Below are 23,412 nucleotides of genomic sequence, written 5' to 3'. Positions count from 1 at the left end.
GGGTAAGGATGGTGCATTGTGGGCAATTTAAAGTAAAGAGAAACTGAACTGAACATGAAAAGTGAAAATAAACAAACGTGACATCAAAAAAAATAGCCATTACCCCATAACAGCTCTCTGGTCAGCACACTTTTAAACTGTAATATTGCCCACTTAAACCACATAGAAACATGGACATAACCTTACACATTCAGTTGTTACTGACAGCAGCTGTTATATAACTGACAGAAACTGGTATATTTCAGTTCTGATAATCTTGTTAGAACTGGAAGGGATCACTGTAAGAAGAAAAGGTGAGTTTCCGAGAGGAACTGACGGCGAGGTTAGTATGTAATATTCATTTGCAGCTACATCATGAGTTTATTTGAAATAAATTAACTCAGTTCAGGTTCCCGTTAAATACACCGACAGCAGAAACATAAATAACGACAGGGCAGTGCGTGCGACATTGCACTCGGAATTTACCGCCCTGACACGCCCCCTTTCTGCTTCTTGAATACTAGTTTCGGAAAATGTACTGCACAATTACCGCACTATTACCGCCAGAACACCACGCGCACAATATTGACATGCGATGTCGTTCATGAATACTAACTGCCGCAAAATGATAGTGCTACATTAAAAAGCGTTCGGTAACACTGAATCGAGGCCAATATGATACTATCTGTAACTGCAGCCCAGGACTTGACGCCAATTGACGTTAGGCGGTCCTGGGGCTGCCGCCGCGGCCACACCCATTGGCGCGAGGCAGTCTTTAAGTAGTTAAGGCACCCTTCACATATGTCAGAATTTGTGTGCAATTTCCATTTTTGTGAAATTGCATATCTATTGCAAGTCAATAACATTACATTTGACATCCGTTGTGAGAATTTTTGCATCCAAATTTTCTGCAGAAAAAAAACAGCCTTTTAGCTGCAGTTAAAAAAAGTGCACAAAGTTTGCATACAAATGCAAAATTGAACACAAAAAATTGCACACAAAAAAAGTTTAGTGTGTGAACCCAGCCTAAATCTTTTAAAATGACAGAAATGGTATTTTGATGTTAAACGTATCACCTTCACGGAAGGCTATCATATTACAATACAACACAGGAGCAACCTAAGATGATTTTCTGCTTATAAATCTTGCCAGTCAAGTCAGTAGGTGGACCCCCAGAACATAATACATTTACTTGTTTAAAGCTTCAGATCTGATTCCGATAGATTTATAATTCTTCTTTTTTTTTCTTTTTTTTACTGGTTAGAGAGTAACTGCCAGGGCTGAGCAAGAGAAGTCAAAAAGCAAGGAGAATACGGTGGAAGAAACCCAAACAGAAGAAGCTACAAATGGAGTATCGGAAGAGGTTTCTGAGCCAGACAGTCAGGAAGTCATTGAAAAAGATGAGAAAGAAGATGTGCCAGTGGTCTCAAATTCAGAACAGGATCCAATAATGGAGAAAGAAATTGAAACTGCAGTAGTTGATTATGGCCAAAAATTAACTGAAGATGTGGAAGGGAATGAGTCAGTGCTCAGACAGCCTGATAACAGCACTCCAGTTACAAACAATGAACAGGAAGAAAAAACTGAAGACACTAAACCAGTAGGGAAGATCTCCAAATTAAATATTCCGAAGAAACTGGCCATTGACTCCAGCTTTATTAAGATGACTGCAAGACCTTCTGGCAACCAAACCGACTTGGACAGAACGTTGAACAACATCCGGAAAAACGATCCAAATGTAACAGAGGTCAACTTGAACAACATTGAGAATATTCCAAAGGAAATGATAGTTGATTTTGTCAATGCACTGAAGAAGAACAAGCATGTAAAGACATTTAGCATGGCAAATGTTGGAGCCGATGAGAATATTGCCTTCACCTTAGCAAATATGTTGCGTGAAAACAGAAGCATCACCACCCTGAATATTGAATCTAATTTTATAACGGGAAAAGGCATTGTGGCCATTATGAGGTGTCTTCAGTTCAATGAGTATTTAACCGAGCTGAGATTTCACAATCAGAGACATATGTTGGGCCACCATGCAGAGATGGAAATCTCAAGGCTTCTAAAGGCCAATAACACTTTGCTGAAGATGGGGTACCATTTTGAGCTGCCTGGTCCTAGAATGGTGGTTACCAACTTGCTCACAAGAAACCAAGACAAACAAAGGCAGAAAAGGAAAGAGGAGCAAAAACAACAGCAAATAAGAGATGAAGATGAAATAATTGCTATGCTGGAGAATGGACTGGAGCTGGGTATTCCTCCACAGCTCTGGGCAATGATTAATCAACCACCACCTGTGAATAATCAACCTTCACCAGCTCCTAACTCAAGGATGCCGCCAATTCCTGAAGAGTCTCAGATTCCAGTGCCACCACTCAGAAAAAGCAAACAAAACAAGCCATTATTTAACTTGGAAAACAAAGGTAGTGATGATGAACCCCCACCCTTCAAAGAAGTGAAACTCAAAAAGTTCCAACCAAAATCCATTGCCCAAAAGTTAAGAGAAGAAGCAGATAAAGCCAGTCTGAGAGATATGATACAACTCAAGAGAGCAACACCCAAGTCGAGTACATCTCAAGATTCAGAGCTGTCAGAGAAAACCAATCTCAGGGATGTAATAAAAACTCTCAAGCCAGTGCCAAGAAACCGGCCACCACCTCTTGTTGAATCAACGCCAAGGGACGACCTTTTAAAAGATATTCGCCACGCCAATGTGGCTTATCTTAAACCGGTGAGTCATTTAATCTTAAAAGGGTTTTATTACTTAATCAGAATAACATTTTCAGAAATTATATATTTGTATATTTTTGTTATCCTTCAAAGCCGCAGGTTTTTTTTCCTTTAGTATTGCCCAAAGTGTCCCTCTAGCCATTTGAGAGGCAGGTGAATCTCCAAAATGTTGGCGAGTGGGTTGGAATTTTCTACTGCTTGCTGGTGTGTTAAAAATGACATGCAATTTCTTCCAAGCAGAAATGTCTCAATCTGTTATCTGAAGCTCCCAGCCAAACTTCCCATTTCATTGTGTCTGGAACTGTCATTCCAGCATTTGAGGAGATCTAATTGTTTTCCATGGATATAGTCAGACAGGTTACATAGTTACATAGTTAACTAGATTGATAAAGACATGTGTCCATCAAGTTCAACATCATAAATCATCTCCTTGACTGGATCAAAGTAATATCTTCTTACATCTAGCTGTTGTGGCTGTTGATGTCCTTCAAAGTCAACAAAACATCACAACCCCTATTTAAATGCTACATTTAGCAATAGCAGTCATACCGTAACTGTGGACTTTCTACAAAGTAGAGAAAGCTTCCAAATGCTTTTTAAATGCAGGTTTAGAATTTGCCAAGATGACTCCCTGTGGTATGATATCCAACATTTTAGCCAATCTAACTGTGAAGAACCACTTTCTTTGTTGGCATATCTAAAATGTGTGACCTGACTTTTATTGACATTAAACTTTATTTGCCATATGCCTGCCTATATAGCCATGTTGTTCCACATTGGTAAACACAAGAATGTTTAAGATTGTCTTTGATGAAGCAGTTAAATAATTTATTCTAAAACCAACAAGAACTTCACTCATGTGGCCAACATACAGTGGGGTGCGAAACTTTGAGCAACCTTGTTAATCATGATTTTCCTGTATAAATTGTTGGTTGTTACGACAAAAATTGTCAGTTAAATATATCATATAGGAGACACACACAGTGATATTTGAGAAGTGAAATGAAGTTTATTGGATTTACAGAAAGTGCTCAATAATTGTTTAAACAAAATTAGGCAGGTGCATAAATTTAGGCACCACAAAAAAGAAATGAAATCAATATGTAGTAGATCCTCCGTTTACAGAAATTACAGCCTCTAAATGCTTCCTGTAGGTTCCAATGAGAGTCTGGATTCTGGTTGAAGGTATTTTGGACCATTCCTCTGTACAAATCATCTCTAGTTCATTCAGGTTTTATGGTTTCTGAGCAAGGACAGCTCTCTTTAACTCACACCACAGATTTTCAATTATAATCAGGTCTGGGGACGTAGATGGCCATTCCAGAACTTTGTACTTGTTACTCTGCATGAATGCCTTAGTGGATTTTGAGCAGTGTTTAGGGTCATTGTCTTGTTGAAAGATCCAGCCCCGGTGCAGCTTCAGTTTTTGTCACTGATTCCTGGACATTGGTCTCCAGAATCTGCTGATACTGAGTAGAATCCATGCATTCCTCAACTTTGACAAGATTCCCAGTCCCTGCACTGGCCACACAGCCCCACAGCAAGATGGAATCACCACCATATGTTACTGTAGGTAGCAGGTGTTTTTCTTGGAATGCTGTGTTGTTTTTCCTCCATGCATAACGCCCCTTGTTATGCCCAAATAACTCAATTTTAGTTTCATCAGTCCACAGCACCTTATTCTAAAATGAAGCTGCCTTTTCCAAATGTGCTTTAGCATACCTCAAGCGGCTCGGTTTGTGCTGTGGGCAGAGAAAAGGCTTCCTCTGCATCACTCTACCATACAGCATCTCCTTGTGTAAAGTACGCTAAATGGTTGAATGATGCACAGTGACTCCATCTGCAGCAAGATGATATTGTAGGTCTTTGGTGCTGGTCTGTGGGTTGACTCTGACTGTTCTCACCATTCATCACTTCTGTTTATCTGAGATTTCTCTTGGTCTGCCACTTCAAGCCTTAACTTGAACTGAGCCTGAGGTCTTCCATTTCCTCAATATGTTCCTAACTGTGGAAACAGACAGCTGAAATCTCTGAGACAGCTTTCTGTATCCTTCCCCTAATTCATAATGGTGAACAATCTTTGTCTTCAGGTCATTTGAGAGTTGTTTTGAGACCCCCATGTTGCTACTCTTCAGAGAAAATAAAAAGAGGAGAGAAACTTAAAATTAATACCCTTAAATACTTTTTCTCATAATTGGATTCACCTGTGTATGTAGGTCAGGGGTCACTAAGCTTACCAAGCCAATTTGAGTTCCAATAATTAGTTCTAAAGGTTTTGGAATCAATAAAATAACAGTGCCCACATTTATGCACCTGCCTAATTTTGTTTAAACAATTATTGCACACTTTCTGTAAATCCAATAAACTTAATTTTACTTCTCAAATATCACTGTGTGTGTCTCTTATATGATATATTTACCTGACATTTTTTGTCATAACAACCAACGATTTATACAGGAAAATGATGACAATTAACTAGGTTGCCAACTTTCGCACCCCGCTGTATAGTTTTCATTCGATCAACGATGTATAAGGATTTTCCCAACTGGATGGTGTACTGGTTAGGGCCACCACCTTTATTGTAGGAGATTAGGGTGTGTATCCTGGCTGAAACCACTACCTAACTAGTAAGGTGTCCTTGGGTGAGACTCCCTAATGCTTTAAATGTTTGATTAAGTGGCTGCAGCTCTCCCCAGTGTAGTTGTACAAAGTATTTATGAAAATCCTTATATGTCTTTGATTAACTTGCATTAACTGTACAAAAGACTAGATCCAGGCACTGCCCAAGTAATCAGGCATAGCCATGCATTTTCACACAGTTACATGGGGTAAGGGTAAGACAGGTGAATGTAGGTGGAGAGGGAGTGACAGGAGTCTGGCATCAGTGCTATCTGAATCACAACCCTGAAACAAGCATTTGGTTAATCCAGTCAGACTTGAGTAAGAGCTCCTGGTCTGCATGTTTTTTAAGGGTCTATGGCAAAAAATATTAGACACCGGATCAGGGGGACAGCCAGCCAACTTGCATTGTTTAACCTCCTTGGCGGTATGCCTGACACTGTGTCGGGCATACCACCCTCTATCCTCAGGAGTCCCCCAGAATTAATTAATTTTCTCACATGGCTGTAAAAGCTTTAGCTAGCACTAGGCTAGCTAGTAAAGGTGTCCGGCACCCCCGATGGCCTGCGATCCCCCTGTTTATACATTACCCAGCTTGGATCCTGTGATCGCACAACCTCCCTGCACAGCTCTGGTCTCTCTATGGAGAGGGTTGGGTTTGCGCATGACGTCATGACATCGGTGACGTCATGTGCGATCCTCCCCATAGTGAAGACCGGAGCTGTGTGGGAAGGCTGCACCGATAGCTGGATCCAAGCTGGGTAATGTATAAACTGGCTGGATCAGGGGGTGCCGGACACCTTTACTAGCTAGCCTAGTGCTAGCTAAAGCTTTTACAGCCATGTGAGCAAATTAATTAATCCTGAGCAAATTAAAACCTCCTGAGCAGCGTAACGCTCAAGAGGTTAAAAGGAAGTAAATATGGAACCCTCCACATCACTCCCACCTTGTTTTCCCTTTAAGTTTATTTAAAGGGTACCTGTCGGAAAAAAAACGGGGGAAAGACAGATACCTCAGTAGAGGAAAGCTTCTGGATAGTCCAGATGCTTCCCCCATCCAATTGAACTATTTCGGTGTTGGGACCCTCTGAATATTTTCAACAAGAGCTTGTTGAAAATGTTCTTATGGCCGCAATCCTGTCCGTGTGTGAGTATGGCCATACTGCACAGACACAAGAATGGCCTTTACAGTAGAATTAATCTGCGGGTGCACAGCTTTTCCTCTGAGTCCCAAGTGGCGTTTGTGCTACTGTGCAGCCAGGGGCTATCCTGAGGTCTGCACTGTATGAATATACTCTTACATGAGTGGGAGAATGGTCTTGAAGAAGAAGAGGGTCTTAGCGAACAGCGGTGGAAAATCAGAGAAACCTCAACCAGAGGCTTCCCTCTACTGAGGTAATTTTTTTCCCTCCATGCAAGTTTGCTTTAAATTTATTGGGGTTTTATTTCACATGGATGATATGTTCATGTTAGTGTTGCCATAAATGATTTAACTGCTTCAGCAAAGATAGTTTTGAACATTCTTGTATTTCCCCATGCATAACATCATTGTGTTGGAGTGTGGTCGGAGCAGTGCTTTTCAGCGCTGCTAGATTTGGGCGCAGTCGGCGCTTCCATAGACTACAATAGGAATCATTCCTATTGCAGCGCTCAGTGAGTAACGTCGGCTCCGTCAGAAGACGGAGCCGAGGTTGCTTAAAAAAACACAATAATTCGGCCTCCAGCTATTTCATTCCCCCGCTATCCATGGCGGCCTGGAGGGGGAATTGTAATTAAAACGGCCCGAACTTGTGCAAGAAGCAGGATCAGCCATATACTGCTGTATCCTGCGCCCAAGTCTACCGGCGCCGATTTCAAATGTACTCAGTGTGGTGACCACTCTTAGAAATACAGTATTATATCCTAAGCATATAGCCATGCTATCCTGTTGTAATATGCCACTCTACTGCTTAGTGTTGATAATTCCGCATAATTTTGTATTATCTTATGCAACATTACTCTGTATTCCATCCACACTTTGAGGAACATTACAATTCTGCAACAGTTAACTTTTGGAAGTTAATTTAAAAAGATCCAAACTACAAATGTTATCCGTATTTAATGTTGAGCTCAATTACAATTTATGGAGATTCTCTTTAAATGATAGGGCATTAAGAGGAAAGATGCTCAAAAGGTTTATAATGTTTTAATGATACCAGAATCAAAAATCAGTATGACCCCCAAAAGCTTTTAGTTCAAAGCCAGGATGCTAAGATTTACCATACACCTCCCCACTTCTGCATTGCTACTACAGAAACCACTGGCGTATGAGCTAGTCTTTATATCAGCATATCAGGGTTTTGATATTTGCATATGCACTCTGACCCCCATGTGACCATGCTTGACTCAAGCAAATAGTTGGGCAGGCACTCCACATCCCTTGGTTTTGTGTGAACATTTTTCATCCTTGTAGTAGCAATGTAGGAGTGGTAAAGTTGCCTAATCACAGCAACATTAAAGGTCGCCATACATCAGAAGATTATGGGCAGGCAGATTTGACAAAGAGACAAATTTATCTCTAATCGAATCTGATTAGAGATAAATTTGTCTCTTGGATGAAGCTGCCCATATACTAAAGGCCGATTCCCGTCCGATTTCAGCATGAATTCCCGTCCTCCCCGCCGCTGCCCCCAAAATCTATAAATGTATGTAGTGTGTGCATTTATACATTACCTGTGCTGTAGCAGCTCCCACACGGTGTCCGTTCATCTCGCCGGGTAACAGCCGCATACACGCTAGGGGCGCATAGTGTCTGATGTCAGATGCTATGCGCCGCCTGCATGTATGCGGAACCCGGAGATGGATGGAAACCGCGTGGAGGCTGACGTCGGTCAGGTAATGTATAAATACACACACTACTGTACATACATTTATACATTCTGGCGGCAGCGGCGGGGGTTTCGGCGTCTCGTCACTTGTTCGCAAATCGGCCACCGCACAGTTCAGTGCAACTTATGTAAATATTGCAGTGCGATTGAAGAATAATCCCATGGCAATGTTCATAGTGGGAATGGAGCCTAAAAGCACAGGCTTTATTAAAAGCCTCACAATGCATGCAGTTTTATTGAACCACTATTCAAGAAACCCCACCTAACATATATTCTGCAAAGTGGTGATTAGGTGAATTTAGGTCAACTCAACAGACATTTTATTTCAGTGTCTTTGCTAGTTACAGATATCTGTTGTCCAACAGACCTGTAATAAAACACTGAGGAGTGTTTTTTTTTAGTGCAGTAGAAGCTGTAATTTGGCTGCTAGTGAAATGGCGGGAGAAGCTGGCAGTATGATGATTGAGCTTCATAGTCTGGCAACACAATGCTGCTGACAGCATAATCGACAATTCCCTGGTGTGTTATGCATCTTATAGCTAATTACATCTCCATTTAGTTATCAGCCAAATATTAGTAAATTGAATCACGAATATTGAGGAAAAATGACTTCTGGTGATGTGCAGGATTTATAGTTCATGAATCCTGATGGACTGGGTGACAAAGTGAGAGACCTCAGGCCTGCCAGCCAGGGCACAAACCGGCCAGGTTCTGCCGCCACCCCAAGGGGACTCAACTTTTATTTGTCTCTCTCTCTCACTCTCTACCTTCTCGCTATCCCTTTCCTCTCCTCTCTCTCTTCCCTGTAGTCAGACTGAAGGGCATCTGATTCAGTTATTACTGCAGAAGCGTATCATATACGGCAGCAGATTACCCCCCCCCCCCGGGCTTTCTCATGAGTCCATCTTTCACCTTATCTTTCTATCTATAATCACTCAATGAAGCAAAAGATGATGATCAGCACCAGACACTGGAATGGCAGACTCTTGGGGGGGTTATCTTAGGTGATCACTCACTGTGGCTCCAGTTAAGAATTCCAATAAACAGCCAGGAAGAGAAGGAACCGAGCACAAGTTGAGTTGCAAATTCACCAATTTATTTAATTCCCTCCAAAGACAGACACAAATACCAGGTCTCTGAGGAAGCGAGCGATTTAGCTTGTGACACGGCTTTGTAGGCCTGCTGCCTGGTGTTTGTGTCTGTCTTTGGAGGGGATGAAATAGGTGAATTTGCAACTCACCAGGTGCCCGGTTCCTTCTCTTCTTGGCTGTTTAGTGGTATCTTTCTATCTATGCTTTACATCATAAACTCTATTGTATCTATCTTCTGCATATTGCACCATACTGCTGTTTACTGTACTGCTGTATGCTACTGTATCTATCTTATGTATGCATAATGCAGTATACTTCTGTTATTGTACCACTGTATGTTACTGTATGCTATTGTACCACCACCGACCCTGTAGTGCCAAAACCAATTTGGGGTACAACCACCGTTTTACTTGGAGAAATAAATTACGATTATGATTCATGCAGAACATACATGGAAGCTGAACTTCAGGCAGAAACCCTATATTAAATATCTTATGTGCCAAAAAGTCTGAAATCATGTCTGGCCAATCTTGCAATAAAGTTATGTGATAACAACAGAGGCGCCAACAGGATAAAAGGAGAAACCGTATTAAAATCAATAAAACAGAGGGGGGCAAGGGTGGACTTACCTCCCCAATATTCAAAACACAACCACTGTGATCAAATGGCAAAAACATTTAATCTGAACTCCAAGACAAAGAACAATTGCAACGCGTTTCGCGGGTCTCAAGCCCGCTTCCTCAGGTAAAAATACAAAAAACAAGGAGCAGCTGTAACAAACAGAGAAAATAAAATGAAATAAAATAGAAGAATAAAAATAAAAATACGAAATACGTACAGTAAAAATGCGTCCAATAAAAAACGTCCAATAAAACGCATACAATGGAAATTGCAGTAGTGTCAGAGTAAACAATAAACAATTGATGAAATAAATATTACTGCAAGTATAAACGCGTCAATCATGTACATAAAACCAATTTAAGTGTGGCATGATCATCATATAAATATAAATAAAAATATAAACTATACAAAAAGAAAGTGTGGTGGTGACGTGTTTAAAACAGGTATATAGGTATATAGTGAACCCGATAAGGGATACAATAGCACAACAACTTGGCACCTAAGGAAAAAATAGAACCCCCCCCCCCCCCTCCCTTACATCTCCTATCAAGTGGGAATAGTATATGTATAAACACATGTCACCACCACACTTTCTTTTTGTATGGTTTATATTTTTATTTATATTTATATGATGATCATGCCACACTTAAATTGGTTTTATGTACATGATTGACGCGTTTATACTTGCAGTAATATTTATTTCATCAATTGTTTATTGTTTACTTTGACACTACTGCAATTTCCATTGTATGCGTTTTATTGGACGTTTTTTATTGGACGCATTTTTACTGTACGTATTTCGTATTTTTATTCTTCTATTTCATTTCATTTTATTTTCTCTGTTTGTTACAGCTGCTCCTTGTTTTTTGTATTTTTGCCTGAGGAAGCGGGCTTGAGACCCGCGAAACGCGTTGCAATTGTTCTTTGTCTTGGAGTTCAGATTAAATGTTTTTGCCATTTGATCACAGTGGTTGTGTTTTGAATATTGGGGAGGTAAGTCCACCCTTGCCCCCCCTCTGTTTTATTGATTTTAATACGGTTTCTCCTTTTATCCTGTTGGCGCCTCTGTTGTTATCACATATTGTTATCCACCTGGTGGATGGGTGTGGACACCCACTCCTTTTTCTACTACAGAGAGCGACTTCTTAACCTGAGTGGGGACAGGTCTAATATCCCCATATGCGCTTATAGTGGTTGCCTGATCCTCAGCAACCCGTGTTTGTGAGTATATTTCTCTCATTAACTTACTTTTCCCATCTTATCACCAATAATACACTATTGGGGGCTCCCGTCTCTATTTTTGTCTCCTCACATTGCCAAAAAGTTAGTACATCCAGTCATTACACCCAGCATAACCAGCTCTGTAAGCTCACCTTTCTCCCCATCCATTAGAGATTTAACAGCATTATTACCTTATTACTACGGTATGGTAAAACAACCACAAGATGTCACTGTGTGCAAAATGTCATGATGATCTTTATGGGATTGTTATTTCCTTTATTCTCTATGTTCCCCTGTTCTAAGTAAGCTGCATTTTCCTGATGGTGGTGTGTGATTATATCTCGGCATGTTTTTCTTCAGTAAAGAGTAACTTGTTTTACCGGGTGCCTTTCTGTGTATACAGACCAATCTTCTCGGTCAGATAATTAGATAATGAAGAGAAGCAGATGTATCTTTTTTAATACCCAAAGACACAGTCATTTAATGGGAAGAGTTGTGTGTGGGGTGGGGACTTAGCAAAACTTTGAATGTTTACAGCCCCTATTACTGTGGTGAGCCCCTATGGCCAAGAGGCCCATCATAACAATTGTGGCCCCAACAACACTTGCTCCGGAGTGGCAGCCACTCTATCTGAAGGGGGAGGACAGAAGTTGGGGGCCCACAAAGCTCTGGGACCCCTGTGATGCAAGAACTGCTCCCCCAGTAATTACACCTGTGTACTAGGGCAATGTTCCCCAACCCTGTCCTCAAGGCCCACCAACAGTGCATGTTTTGTGGAAATCCAGAGGTAGTTAATCAGCTTTGCTGAGATGCTAATTAACTCACCTGTGCATGTTTGTGGTTTTCTGCAAAACATCTACTGTTGGTGGGCCTTGAGGACAGGATTGGGAAACTCTATTCTAGGGGCATCTTTGCGACTCACTGAAAATCAGACAAGGCATCAAGGCTTACTTGTTTGGTTCAAGTATGGACAACAATGGGCTCTATTCACAAAACTTCTCATTAACCATTTTGGCGTTTTGAACGTGACTTTCACGTCCAAAAGACTGCTGTGCGCGCGCCAGCACGCTCCCGTGCCGCCCCAGGTAGCCCAGAGATCAATGAATGGGAACATTGTTCCAATTCATCGATCTAAGTCCACGGTAGAAAAAACGACGGCTTCTTTTTAGAGGCCGCGGTCTTTCTGAAAAAAAAAATATCACGTCCTCCTTGTAGTTCCTGTGAGCGAGCATGCTCGCTCACAGGATAGAGTAACAAAATTTTACTGTGGCCATCTTGTGGCCAAATAGTAAAGCTACATGCACATACATTTATATTACGAATAAACACAATACATTACATTTAAAATTAACTGTTTACCTCCCACACCCAACATATACACAAATAACATTTTTAAAGAAAAAAATAAATAAAAAATTTACAATTTAAAAAAGCAAAAAAAAACCATAAATAGTTACTTAAGGGTCTGAATTTTTTTTTAATATGCATGTGAAGAGGGTATACAACTAATATTTTTTAAATTATAAGCTTGTAAATAGTGATGGACTCAAAACAAAAAAAAATGCACCTTTATTTCCAAATAAAATATTGGCGCCATACATTGTGATAGGGACATAATTTAAATGGTTTAATAACCAGGACAAATGGGCAAATAAAGTACGTGGGTTTTAATTATGGTAGCATGTATTATTTTAAAGGTATAATGGCCGAAAACTGACAAATAATGAATTTTTTCAATTTTTTTCTAAATATTCCTGTTAAATGCATTTAGAAAAAAATAATTCTTAGCAAAATGTACCACCCAAAGAAAGCCTAATTGGTGGCGGAAAAAAGATATAGATCAATTCATTGTGATAAGTAGTGATAAAGTTATTGGCGAATGAATGGGAGGTGAAAATTTCTTGGATGCATAAGGTGTAAGACAACTGAAGGCTGAAGTGGTTAATGACTTATTTATCACATAATTGATAAAAAACAACCTAAATTTACAAGCAAAATAATCACTCAAAGTTAGTTATTCCTGATTTACTTCATTTCAATATTACTTTTCTTACCTTAATTATATTATATTATTGCTCTTTGGGAGCTTAAAAATGTAACATAGATAAGGTGAAAACAGAGGAAAACAGGTTAAAAAGCTTTGTGAATCATGCCCAAAGTCTGGTTGGAACCTCACGTGGATTATCTCAGTACTGTATATGGTCCAGCAATGACCTCTGAAAAGTACCATTAAATATGAATTACTGTAACATTCTAGGCAGCTAGCATTCACCACAAGTGCAACAAGGGGACTTCACGTGCGGATCAGCGGGGTAGATATGCATACTGTTACCTTACCGCAGCGTTACACGATCCCCACGCCGTTTTCCTTTGCCCCACCATCGCTGCCCCCTCCTTCTGTGATCGGGATGTGAGAATCTTCTATTCTCCATCCCGATCACTGTTCCTGTGTCTTCCGAGAGCTTGATAAGGTGATGCAAGCTCTCAGACAGGACACTTCTGTGTTCTATTAATAGAATCAGGGTCTCAGTAGCACCATCTTGTGGTCAAACAGTAAAAATACACCTAATTATACCACTATACTGTTTTACTTAAAACAAATATTATTAGTTTTATTTTATTTTATTATTTTTAACTACTTCCATCCCTACCCCACAGTTACAGAAATAAAACATGTTAACTTGTTAAAAAAAATGAAAAAAAATTACATCATTTAAAAAAAAAAAATTACATAAATAGTTACCTTAAGGACTTTTCTAATATGTATGTCATGAGAGTATATTACTGTTAACTTTGCAAAAAAAAAGTCTTGTAATAAGGGAAATAGTATTAACAATCCCTAAATGGAAAAAATGCTCCTTTATTTCCAGATAAAATATTATCATCATGCATTGTACTAGGGACACTATTTAAAAGTTGTAATAACGGGGGCGTGGCCAGCAACCGAGGCAGATGGACGCTCGTTAGCCTCGCTCTGCACCGTCCGGCTGCATTTGCCCTTACCGCACCTGTCACTACCGATTTTTAGCCAGCTCTCCTACTTAGCTGAATCCCTAAGAGGCTCCGGAGCATAGATGGGCGGTCGGCGCTCCGGGAAAACACCCAAAACCAAGGCACGCCAGACTCTCCCATCACGCGGCAAGGGGACCAGGATGGCGCTTGATCAACCACGAGCGGTATCTCCGGCACTAATATCCGAGGATGGCAGCTTCGTCTCCTCCCAACCCGAAGAGCGCGGACAGCGGAAACAATCCCCGGCTGCTCGAGGTAATCCCTCCAAAGGCAAGGCACAACAGACAGCCTCTCCCTCCGCCAGCACACCTAAGATGGCGCCTGGACAACAGCGCGCCTCGTCCCCAACATCAGCCTCTGAGGCAAGCAGCGCAGTTTCCGCATCTCCGGCGGACCAGGCCCAGCAGAGCCCAGCCACTACTGCCAAAGGTACCGGGGTTATAGAGACTCGGGACAAACTGCTGCTAGAGCAGTTTGAACTCATTCTCCAGCGTAGATTAGAGGAGGCCTCCACGCGTATCACCCGCCAACTTAAAAACGAGCTCAGGGAGCTGGGAGCCCGCACCAACGCACTAGAACGCAGAATGAACAATGCCTCCGTAGTTCTAGACGCCCATGAGAAGGACATTGGGTCAGTCCAAACAGACATGCAGACAGCCCAACTAAAAATGGAGGACTTTGAAAATCGGGCCAGACGCTGCAACCTTCGAATCCGAGGGGTTCCGGAATCAGTGACCGACCTCAATTCTACCATAACAGCTCTCTTCCAAGAACTCGATCCAACAATCCCGATCGACAGACTAGAGTTCGATCGGATACACAGAGCTCTTACCCCGCTTAAGCCTAATGGTCCTCCCCACGATGTACTAGTAAAGCCCACCTTTTACAATACCAAAGAGGCCTTGCTGCGGGCTGCACGCGATAAGGACAACCTTACTTTTCAAGGGTACACCTATCAGCTTTTTACGGATCTTGCTCCCTGCACGATTCAGCGCAGACGTGCTATGAAGCCTTTCTTGCAAATCCTGATATCCCACAGCATAAAATACAAGTGGGGGTTCCCTTTCAAACTGATATTCACCTACCAGAAAAACAAGTAATCGTGACTACCCCAGAGGAGGCTCAGCAAAAATTCGAAGCTTTGCATTTGTGTTTGCCCGTCAGCTCCCCTGCCCGCAGCCAAACCTCCACACGCTCTGCACCCCTTTGGGAGACGGTTAAGCCGCGCCGAACCACCTCCAGACGACGAGAGATCGGGGGTTCGCCCTCTAGGATGTCCGACCCGGGCTGAGATCAGCGTGTACCACCAGCTTTGGCTTCAGCAGTAGGTCTGGAGGGCTCTCCTGACCTTAACTTTTCCTAAATGGCTATTATCCAGTTCTGTTATTAGCCCTTCATAGAAGGAAAGTTATGCACTTAGTTGACTTTACTTGCCAGATATAGCCATATGTTTATATAGAACACACTAACTCTCATATATATGCAGGTTCGTTTACTACCGGTGTCCAAGCGCTCTGTTATGTAGTAGAGCCGGTTTCAGATATAGCTGTTTATTATGCGACAGGTTTCATTTTCCAACGGTTTATACCATTACACTAAGCTTTGCAGCTGGAGGGGGCTACTAGTTCCCCCGCCACACTTTTTGGCTAGCCACCTAGCAATGCTGGGCGGCACCCTGGCTCCCCCTGTGCTCTTTGAACACAGGGTCAGCCACCTTTTGAGATTGGTTTGCATCCCCCTGTTTGGTCTCCTTCCAGGGGAATGCGCTCTGTTATGTTTCCTTCTTTTTCTCTGTGTTTCTAATCCCTACTATCCTCCCCACCCCTCTTCCCCCCCCCCCCCCCGCCCTGACCCCTATCTCTTCAAGGTCACCGACTCCACCCTCACGAGTGGTAAGTAGCATTTTGTTCGCACCAGATCTGTATCATGGCTATGTCTAGTGTTGTAAGGGGCCTTACAATCATTTCCCACAACGTGCAAGGGTTTACCGCCCCACAAAAAAGAACCAAAGCGTTCAACTATTATAAATCGTGCAAAGCAGACATCGTCTGCTTGCAGGAGACAAGGTTCTCGGTCTCCTCCCACCCTTCCTTTCTTAGCTATAATTTCCCCCTGACATATAATTCCAGGGCTAGAGAAAAGGTGAGGGGGGTGACCATCGCGTTTCGCAGGGGACTCCCCTTTAAATGTAAGACATCCATAACTGACCCAACTGGGAGATACGTGCTTTTAGTAGGATCACTGGGAGACGAAAGTCTCACAATAGTATCATATTATGCCCCGAACAGTTTTCAGGAGCGCTTTCTCACTCACCTAATTCAGGTAATTAATAGCCACAAAGAAGGCACTCTCATTCTATGTGGAGACACTAACTCCGTGCTTGATGAAGCTTTAGACAGGTCCCGGCCCACTAACAGAACCAACACCCCCAAGACCCCTGGCACCCCGTGCCCCACAACTATCAGCTCGCTGTTCCGCTCCCAGAATCTCCACGATGCCTGGAGAGAGGCCAATCCTCACACACGGGACTACACATTCTATTCCAATACCCACAACAGCTTCTGTCGGATAGACCACCTTTTCCTCCACCAACAAATTTTACCCAATATAAGTAAAGCTAAAATACTTACAGTCACTTGGTCGGACCATAGCCCATTACTTATCCAGCTTACCTCTCTAACCCCCAGGAAATTTAACTTTAAGTGGCGCATGAACGACACTCTACTCTCTGACCCAGACTCCCTGGGCAAAATCCGAACCTATCTGGAGGAGTTTGTGGAAGAAAATGGGGAATCTGTTGCTTCGCCCATCACTTTATGGGAGGCTCTGAAAGTGACGGTCAGGGGGCGCATTATTGGCTTAGCCTCATACAAAAAGAAACAAAAACAAAAAGACATAGCAGATCTATCTGATAAATTAGATAAAGCTGAAACTGCCTGGAAAGATAATCCTACCACCCCACATAAAAAGGAAAGAGATCTCCTCCGCACTCAGCTTGATCTTAAATTATCAGAGGCAGCTGAAAAGTATTTACGTTAGCAGAAAAACAAATACTATCGGTGGGCTAACAAATCAAATACTTTGCTAGCCAATAAATTAAAACACAGGGTTTATAGGCCTCCCTCTACAGCGGTTCGCCTGCCCACTGGTCAGGTAACTCTGGATCCTCACAAGATCACACAAGGCTTTCATGACTTCCTGAGCAAGCTTTATGCCCCCCCCTGATCCCACTCCGGCAGCAGACATCTCCTCTTTCCTAGATTCCATTCACCTCCCACAGATCCCCCCAGACTTTTTAGAATTAATGGGTGGAGACGTCACACCAGCAGAGGTTTTGGGGGCAATTAAATCTCTCAAGGTCTCAAAAACCCCAGGGCCAGACGGGTTTTCGGGTCTTTTCTACAAAAAGTTTGCCAATGCGCTAAGCCCTCTTCTAGTTCCGCTTTTCAACGCATATAAAAAGGGTCAGGCTCCTCATCCCAGCTCCTTGCAGGCTGATATAGTGATGCTCCCTAAATCTGATCAAGAGCCTTTGGATCCTCAGCAATTTAGACCGATATCCTTATTGAACATAGACCTCAAACTATTAAGTAAAATACTAGCCTCTCGAGTCAATAGATTCCTGGCAGATATTATTCACAAAGACCAGGTGGGGTTCGTCCCGGGTCGCCAGACCTCTGACGCCACTCTACGGGCAATGCAAATTTTTGAACTACTGCACTCCAGGAAGATATCAGGTCTTTGTCTTTCTCTCGATATATATATATAAGGCTTTTGACCAGGTCTTATGGGAGTACCTATATGCGGTGCTGGACAAATGGGGTTTGGGAGGCCCGTTCACCTCCTGGATAAAAATTTTATATTCCAACCCAACAGCCAGTATACATTATGTGGGCCATTCTTCCCCTTTATTTAAAATTCACAGGGGCACCAGGCAGGGTTGCCCCCTGTCGCCCATTCTTTTCATTATGGCCATGGAGCCTTTAGCAGCAGCCATCCGTCAGCACGGTGGAATCTCGGGGGTGGGGTTAGCGGGTATCCAACATAAATTAAACCTATTTGCGGATGATCTGCTACTTTTTATTACTAAACCCCAAACCACCATCCCAGAACTCATGTCGGTTCTAAATACGTTCTCCATTGTCTCTGGCCTTCAGATAAACCCTAAAAAATCTAAATTACTCAACATCACTTTAGCCCCAGAGGCCTGCCAATCCCTTAAAACCCTCTACCATTTCACGGGGCCGGGCCCTGCACTGGACTATTTGGGAATTAAGCTAACTGCCTCATATGATACACTATTTCAACATAATTATTATCCCCTAGCTAGGGCAATAACACATGTGTTATCCCAGTGGTCCTCTTATGGCCTCGCCTGGTTGGGTCGGATCAATTCGATCAAGATGTCGCTCCTCCCCAAGCTGCTTTATCATTTTAGGCTGATGCCAGTCCGGGTTCCCCCCCATTTTCTTAGAATGCTGCAGAGCAAACTAAACAATTTCATCTGGAATAACTCCCGCCCAAGGGTCTGCAAACAGACTCTGTATGCTCATAAAAGAGATGGTGGCCTGGGGGTCCCGAACCTTTCCAGCTATTATCAGGCAGCCCAAATAACCCACCTTATAGACCTGTACAAAGGCTCTAAGATGCCGTCGTGGACTCTATTCGACATACCGGCAGCTGCCCCCCAGTCTGTACAGACCCCCATCTGGCTACATAGGCGATCTCGCCCCCAGAATTTGAGCGCTCTACTACGGCACTGCTTGTCAGTGTGGGACGCAGTGCGCTACTCTAGAAACTTGATGTCGCCCACCCTTCCTCTACTATCCATTATTGACAACCCCCTCTTCACCCCAGCTTTTGATAATCCGAGCAGCTTTAGTTGGTGGAGAGAACAGGGTCTAGAGCAAGTTAAATCATTAACTAATAGTACAGGAATACTGTCTTGGGAAGACTTAAGAGGAAAACACCAAATTCCAAACAAAGAACAATTTCGATATCTTCAATTAAAACACTGGTTGAAATCGTTCTTCCCGCGGCAGGCTCAGTTCCCAATTGTCCTAACTAGATTCGAGAGACTCTGTGCCCTAGAACCCTTTGCCACAGGGGTCATTTCAGATCTATATGCACAGCTCAATGACCTGCCTCCGTCGTTTCGTCATGCGTACGTTGCCAGATGGGAGTCTGACTTGAGGTCCACTAAATCTAAAGAGGAATGGGAGGCGATTTGGAGCACAGTACCTAAACTCTCCTTGAATTTAGCCTTGGTAGAATCGGCCTATAAAGTCCTACTCCGGTGGTATTGGGTCCCTGCTAGGCTCCGACATGTTCCTGGGAACGAATCGGGCCACGGTTTTCGAGGCTGCCAATCTAAAGGAGACATGTTGCACATCTTCTGGGCATGCCCCATGATATCTAGATTCTGGTCCAGGATCTACAGAATGTTTCAAACGTTATTCGGCAAGCAGGTCACTAAAGACCCATGGTCGGCGCTTTTACATTGTAAAATAGCCCAGCTCACTAAAGCCCAGAATACTCTGGCTCACTTTATCTTGGGAGCGGCTTCCCAAACAGTGGCTCGCGCCTGGCGCACCCAATTTGTCTCCTTTGAAGAGATGAAATGTAGAGTTTCTGCGTATATGGTCCAGGAACAGATGGCCAGCATATTGGACGATAGGGTTGAAGCGTTTCATAAAATTTGGGATACATGGAGCCATCACATTGCCTCAACTTCAAATACTTCAGTATTTCAACTTCAGTATTTCTGAGTAGGCCCTAGCCCCCGGTGAAGGCTGGAGTCTAGACCTTGACCCCCTTACCCCTTCCCCGCTGTCTGCCTCTCTTACCCCTCCTCCCCCCCTCTACCCCCCCTCCATTTTCTCCTTTTCTTTTTCTGTTGGAGGGGCCACGGCCTAATCAGCATAAACGTGGTCAGAATAACATTCAATTATAAGAGTCTCATCCGTGGACATTACAGAAGAGTATGTATGAAGCCATGGGCTAGCATACTGAGACGACTTGAACCTTGGGGGATACCCGCTACCCCCTGACCCGTCTGAACTGTTCTGTATAAGTCTATACGTTGTATTCTGTAAATTGTATTCGGAAAACTTCAATAAAAATTTTGAAACAGAAAAGTTGTAATAACCGGGACAAATGGGCAAATTAAACGTGTGGGTTTTATGTATCAAAGCACATTTTATTTTAAAACCATAATGGCTGAAAACTGAGAAATAATGATTTTTTTTCCTTATTATTGGCTTTACAATGCATATAAAATAAAATAATTCATAGCAAAAAGTACCACCCTAAGAAAGCCTAATTTGTGTAGAAAAAAACAATATATAGACCATTTCAGTGTGATAAGTAACAATAAAGTTATCGCTGAATTAATGGGAGGAGTGCTGAAATGTGAAAATTGTTTTGGTTTTTAAGGGAAAAAACATGTGATCCTGAAGCGGTTAAACAGAAGATTAAGGCTGGTTTCACAGTGGGACGTTACAGGCGCACGTTAGAGCAGCCTGTAACGCAACCCACCGCACAGTAATGAAAAATCAATGGGGCTGTTCACAGTGCGGACGTTGCGTTACATTGTAACGCTGCGTCACAAGACAACGTACTGCATGCAGTACTTTGGACGCGGCTGAGCCGCGTTAGACTGCTTGCACATGCTCAGTAATGTTGGGGAGGAGCGGAGAGCGGCCAGGCACATGGCTAATTAATATGCACTGCACGTTATGACGTGCAGTGTTTACTTCCTGGAGCAGCCGCTCTGTGCGGCGATTGGCCGGCGGGACCACGTGATGCCGCATGCGCACAAGAGTGCGCATCACGGCATGACTGACGCCAGAGTGAGCTGCACAACGCGGCTCACTCTGACGTCCAGATCCAGCACCACCAGGCGTTGAGTTAGGGGGACGTTATGCGACCTTAACGCCCCCTCTAACGCAACGTCCTGGTGTGAAATTAGCCTAAAAGAATGATCTCCTAGGAATAAACTTAGGAGAAAAAGTGAATTGAATAAGGGCTGATAAATACTTTTTGTTTACAAAGGGCTAAACGTTATGCCCATTTATAATTGTTGAATACTAATATAAATTGTCCATTGCTCATGGATTCTTTATGGTGTCTATAACTGGGGAATTTGTAGTGATGTGGGTGGAAATTTGTAGTGGGTGTTTGTCTTGGGGGGAGCAGCTGAAAAAAAGACAGGTATGGTGGGTGTTTGCCCTTTGCTAAGATGTACACGCTGGATGCTATTAAGTTTGGAAAGGCGTACATAAAAAAAAAATTATTTGTCTGTTTGGTTATTACTTTCACCCTGTGATATGATAAATCTTGCCTACTAAGTGAAACTGATGGCTACAGAAATAGGTATTTTAAATAAATGGCAGCATCCATATTTGCATTATATTAATTTCACTTTAATATGGAAAATACTGGGGTAGCATGGTGGCGTAGTGGATAGCGCTCTCTCCTTGTAGTGCTGGGTCCATGGTTCAAATCCCAGCCAGGGCACTATCTGCATGCACTTTGTATGTTATACCCGTGTCGGTATGGGTTTTCTCCGGGCACTCTGGTTTCCTCCAACATCCCAAAATCATACAGATAAGTTAATTTGCCTCCACCTACATTGGCCCTAAACTATGATGGTAGGTATTAGATTGTGAGCTCCTCTGAGGGACAGTTAGCGATAAAGACTGTAAATACTTTGTAAAGCGCTACACACAATTTTAGCGCTATAAAATACTAAATAATATTTTTTTTTTTTACAAGGCTGAAGTATATTTAACTAAGGCATTCATTTATCTTTGCAGGTACAACCTCCTAAAGGCTTTGAATATCCTCTGGACTTGTAATATCTTCACAACTGAATGAAAAATGTTACATTTAGGCTGTACATAAATTGCTTTGGCTGGACTTAAGCAGACAATGTGGAGATTGAGCTACTGTAGTTACTTGGGATCAACATGGCACATTGGAAGAGTAAAGTGAATAATGAGGAACATTGACATATATCCATCAGCAACCTATTCACAGAAAGCACTTCCCATCAAAGCAAGTCGTGTAGAGAGGACGTTGCACGCGACCCAGAGTATGCAATGATATAATTTAGAAAGTACACATAAGACCAGAAGAATACCTAAAGAAGGTGTATGTGCATTGCTCCACAAATTTTGTCTTGAGAGAATACATGCTACCAAACCTTTTATGGATTACAGCGTACGGAAATAATCTCAGGTTTGAGAATATGTTGACTATTGATTCGGACCAGCCTTTGATATGTGCAAGTTGTCCCTGCTCTATGCTTTATGAGACACAAAATATCCTTTATGAAAAGCCAATTATCTACTTAAAGTCAAACTATCCCCTCTGTTCCAATAGGTTAGTCATACTATAAGAACTTTTATAAATAAAGAAATTGCCAGATAGTTATTAAAAAGGTCAATAGACTGTGTTTTACTTTGTTGGCAGTTTATCAGCTACATGCTACATTGCTACCAGCATTGTCTTCTGATCACTATTTGCAGCTGATAAGGGTGAATAAACATAATACTGTAGAAAGTTTCTTTTTCAGGATGCAGTATGACTGTAAAGGTGCGTACACACGCACTACTAAAGAGAACGACGGGTCCATCAGATCCTCCCGCTGGGCGGTCATTCTCCCAACAGTAGTGCGTGTGTACAGTCTGTCTGCAGACTGATGAGGCTGTTTCTGATCGATCCGCTGAGCAACACTGAAGAGACACTGAAGCGAGAGAAAAAAATATGATATAATATATGATATACAGTGGGTTGCAAAAGTATTCGGCCCCCTTGAAATTTTCCACATTTTGTCATATTACTGCCACAAACATGCATCAAGTTTATTGGAATTCCACGTGAAAGATCAATACAAAGTGATGTACATGTGAGAAGTGGATCTGAAATCATACATCATTCCAAACATTTTTTTACAAATAAATAACTGCAAAGTGGGGTGTGCGTAATTATTCGGCCCCCCGAGTCAATACTTTGTAGATCCACCTTTTGCTGCAATTACAGCTGCCAGTCTTTTAGGGTATGTCTCTACCAGCTTTGCACATCTAGAGACTGAAATCTTTGCCCATTCTTCTTTGCAAAACAGCTCCAGCTCAGTCACATTAGATGGACAGCCTTTGTGAACAGCAGTTTTCAGATCTTGCCACAGATTCTCGATTGGATTTAGATCTGGACTTTGACTGGGCCATTCTAACACATAGATATGTTTTGTTTTAAACCATTCCATTG

At 42.4% G+C, this 23,412-nt stretch overlaps 1 protein-coding gene across 1 annotated transcript in view; it reads left to right on the top strand.

Annotated features, from left to right (window-relative positions):
• LMOD3 (leiomodin 3) overlaps nt 1-22,962 on the top strand; it is a 49,093-nt gene extending 26,131 nt beyond the window's left edge. Inside the window, exons 2-3 of the mRNA XM_068253951.1 lie at nt 1,244-2,713; nt 21,960-22,962. Coding sequence (XP_068110052.1) covers nt 1,244-2,713; nt 21,960-22,001 — 1,512 coding nt within the window. The 3' untranslated portion in view covers nt 22,002-22,962. The remainder of the gene's footprint in view (nt 1-1,243; nt 2,714-21,959) is intronic.
• The last annotated feature ends 450 nt before the right edge of the window (nt 22,963-23,412 follow it).

The sequence above is a fragment of the Hyperolius riggenbachi genome, chromosome 9 (genome assembly GCF_040937935.1).
Source record: "Hyperolius riggenbachi isolate aHypRig1 chromosome 9, aHypRig1.pri, whole genome shotgun sequence".
In the NCBI taxonomy this organism is placed as follows: Eukaryota; Metazoa; Chordata; class Amphibia; order Anura; family Hyperoliidae; genus Hyperolius; species Hyperolius riggenbachi.
Note: the sequence above shows the minus strand (reverse complement) of the source record. Positions and strands in the feature narration are given on the sequence as shown.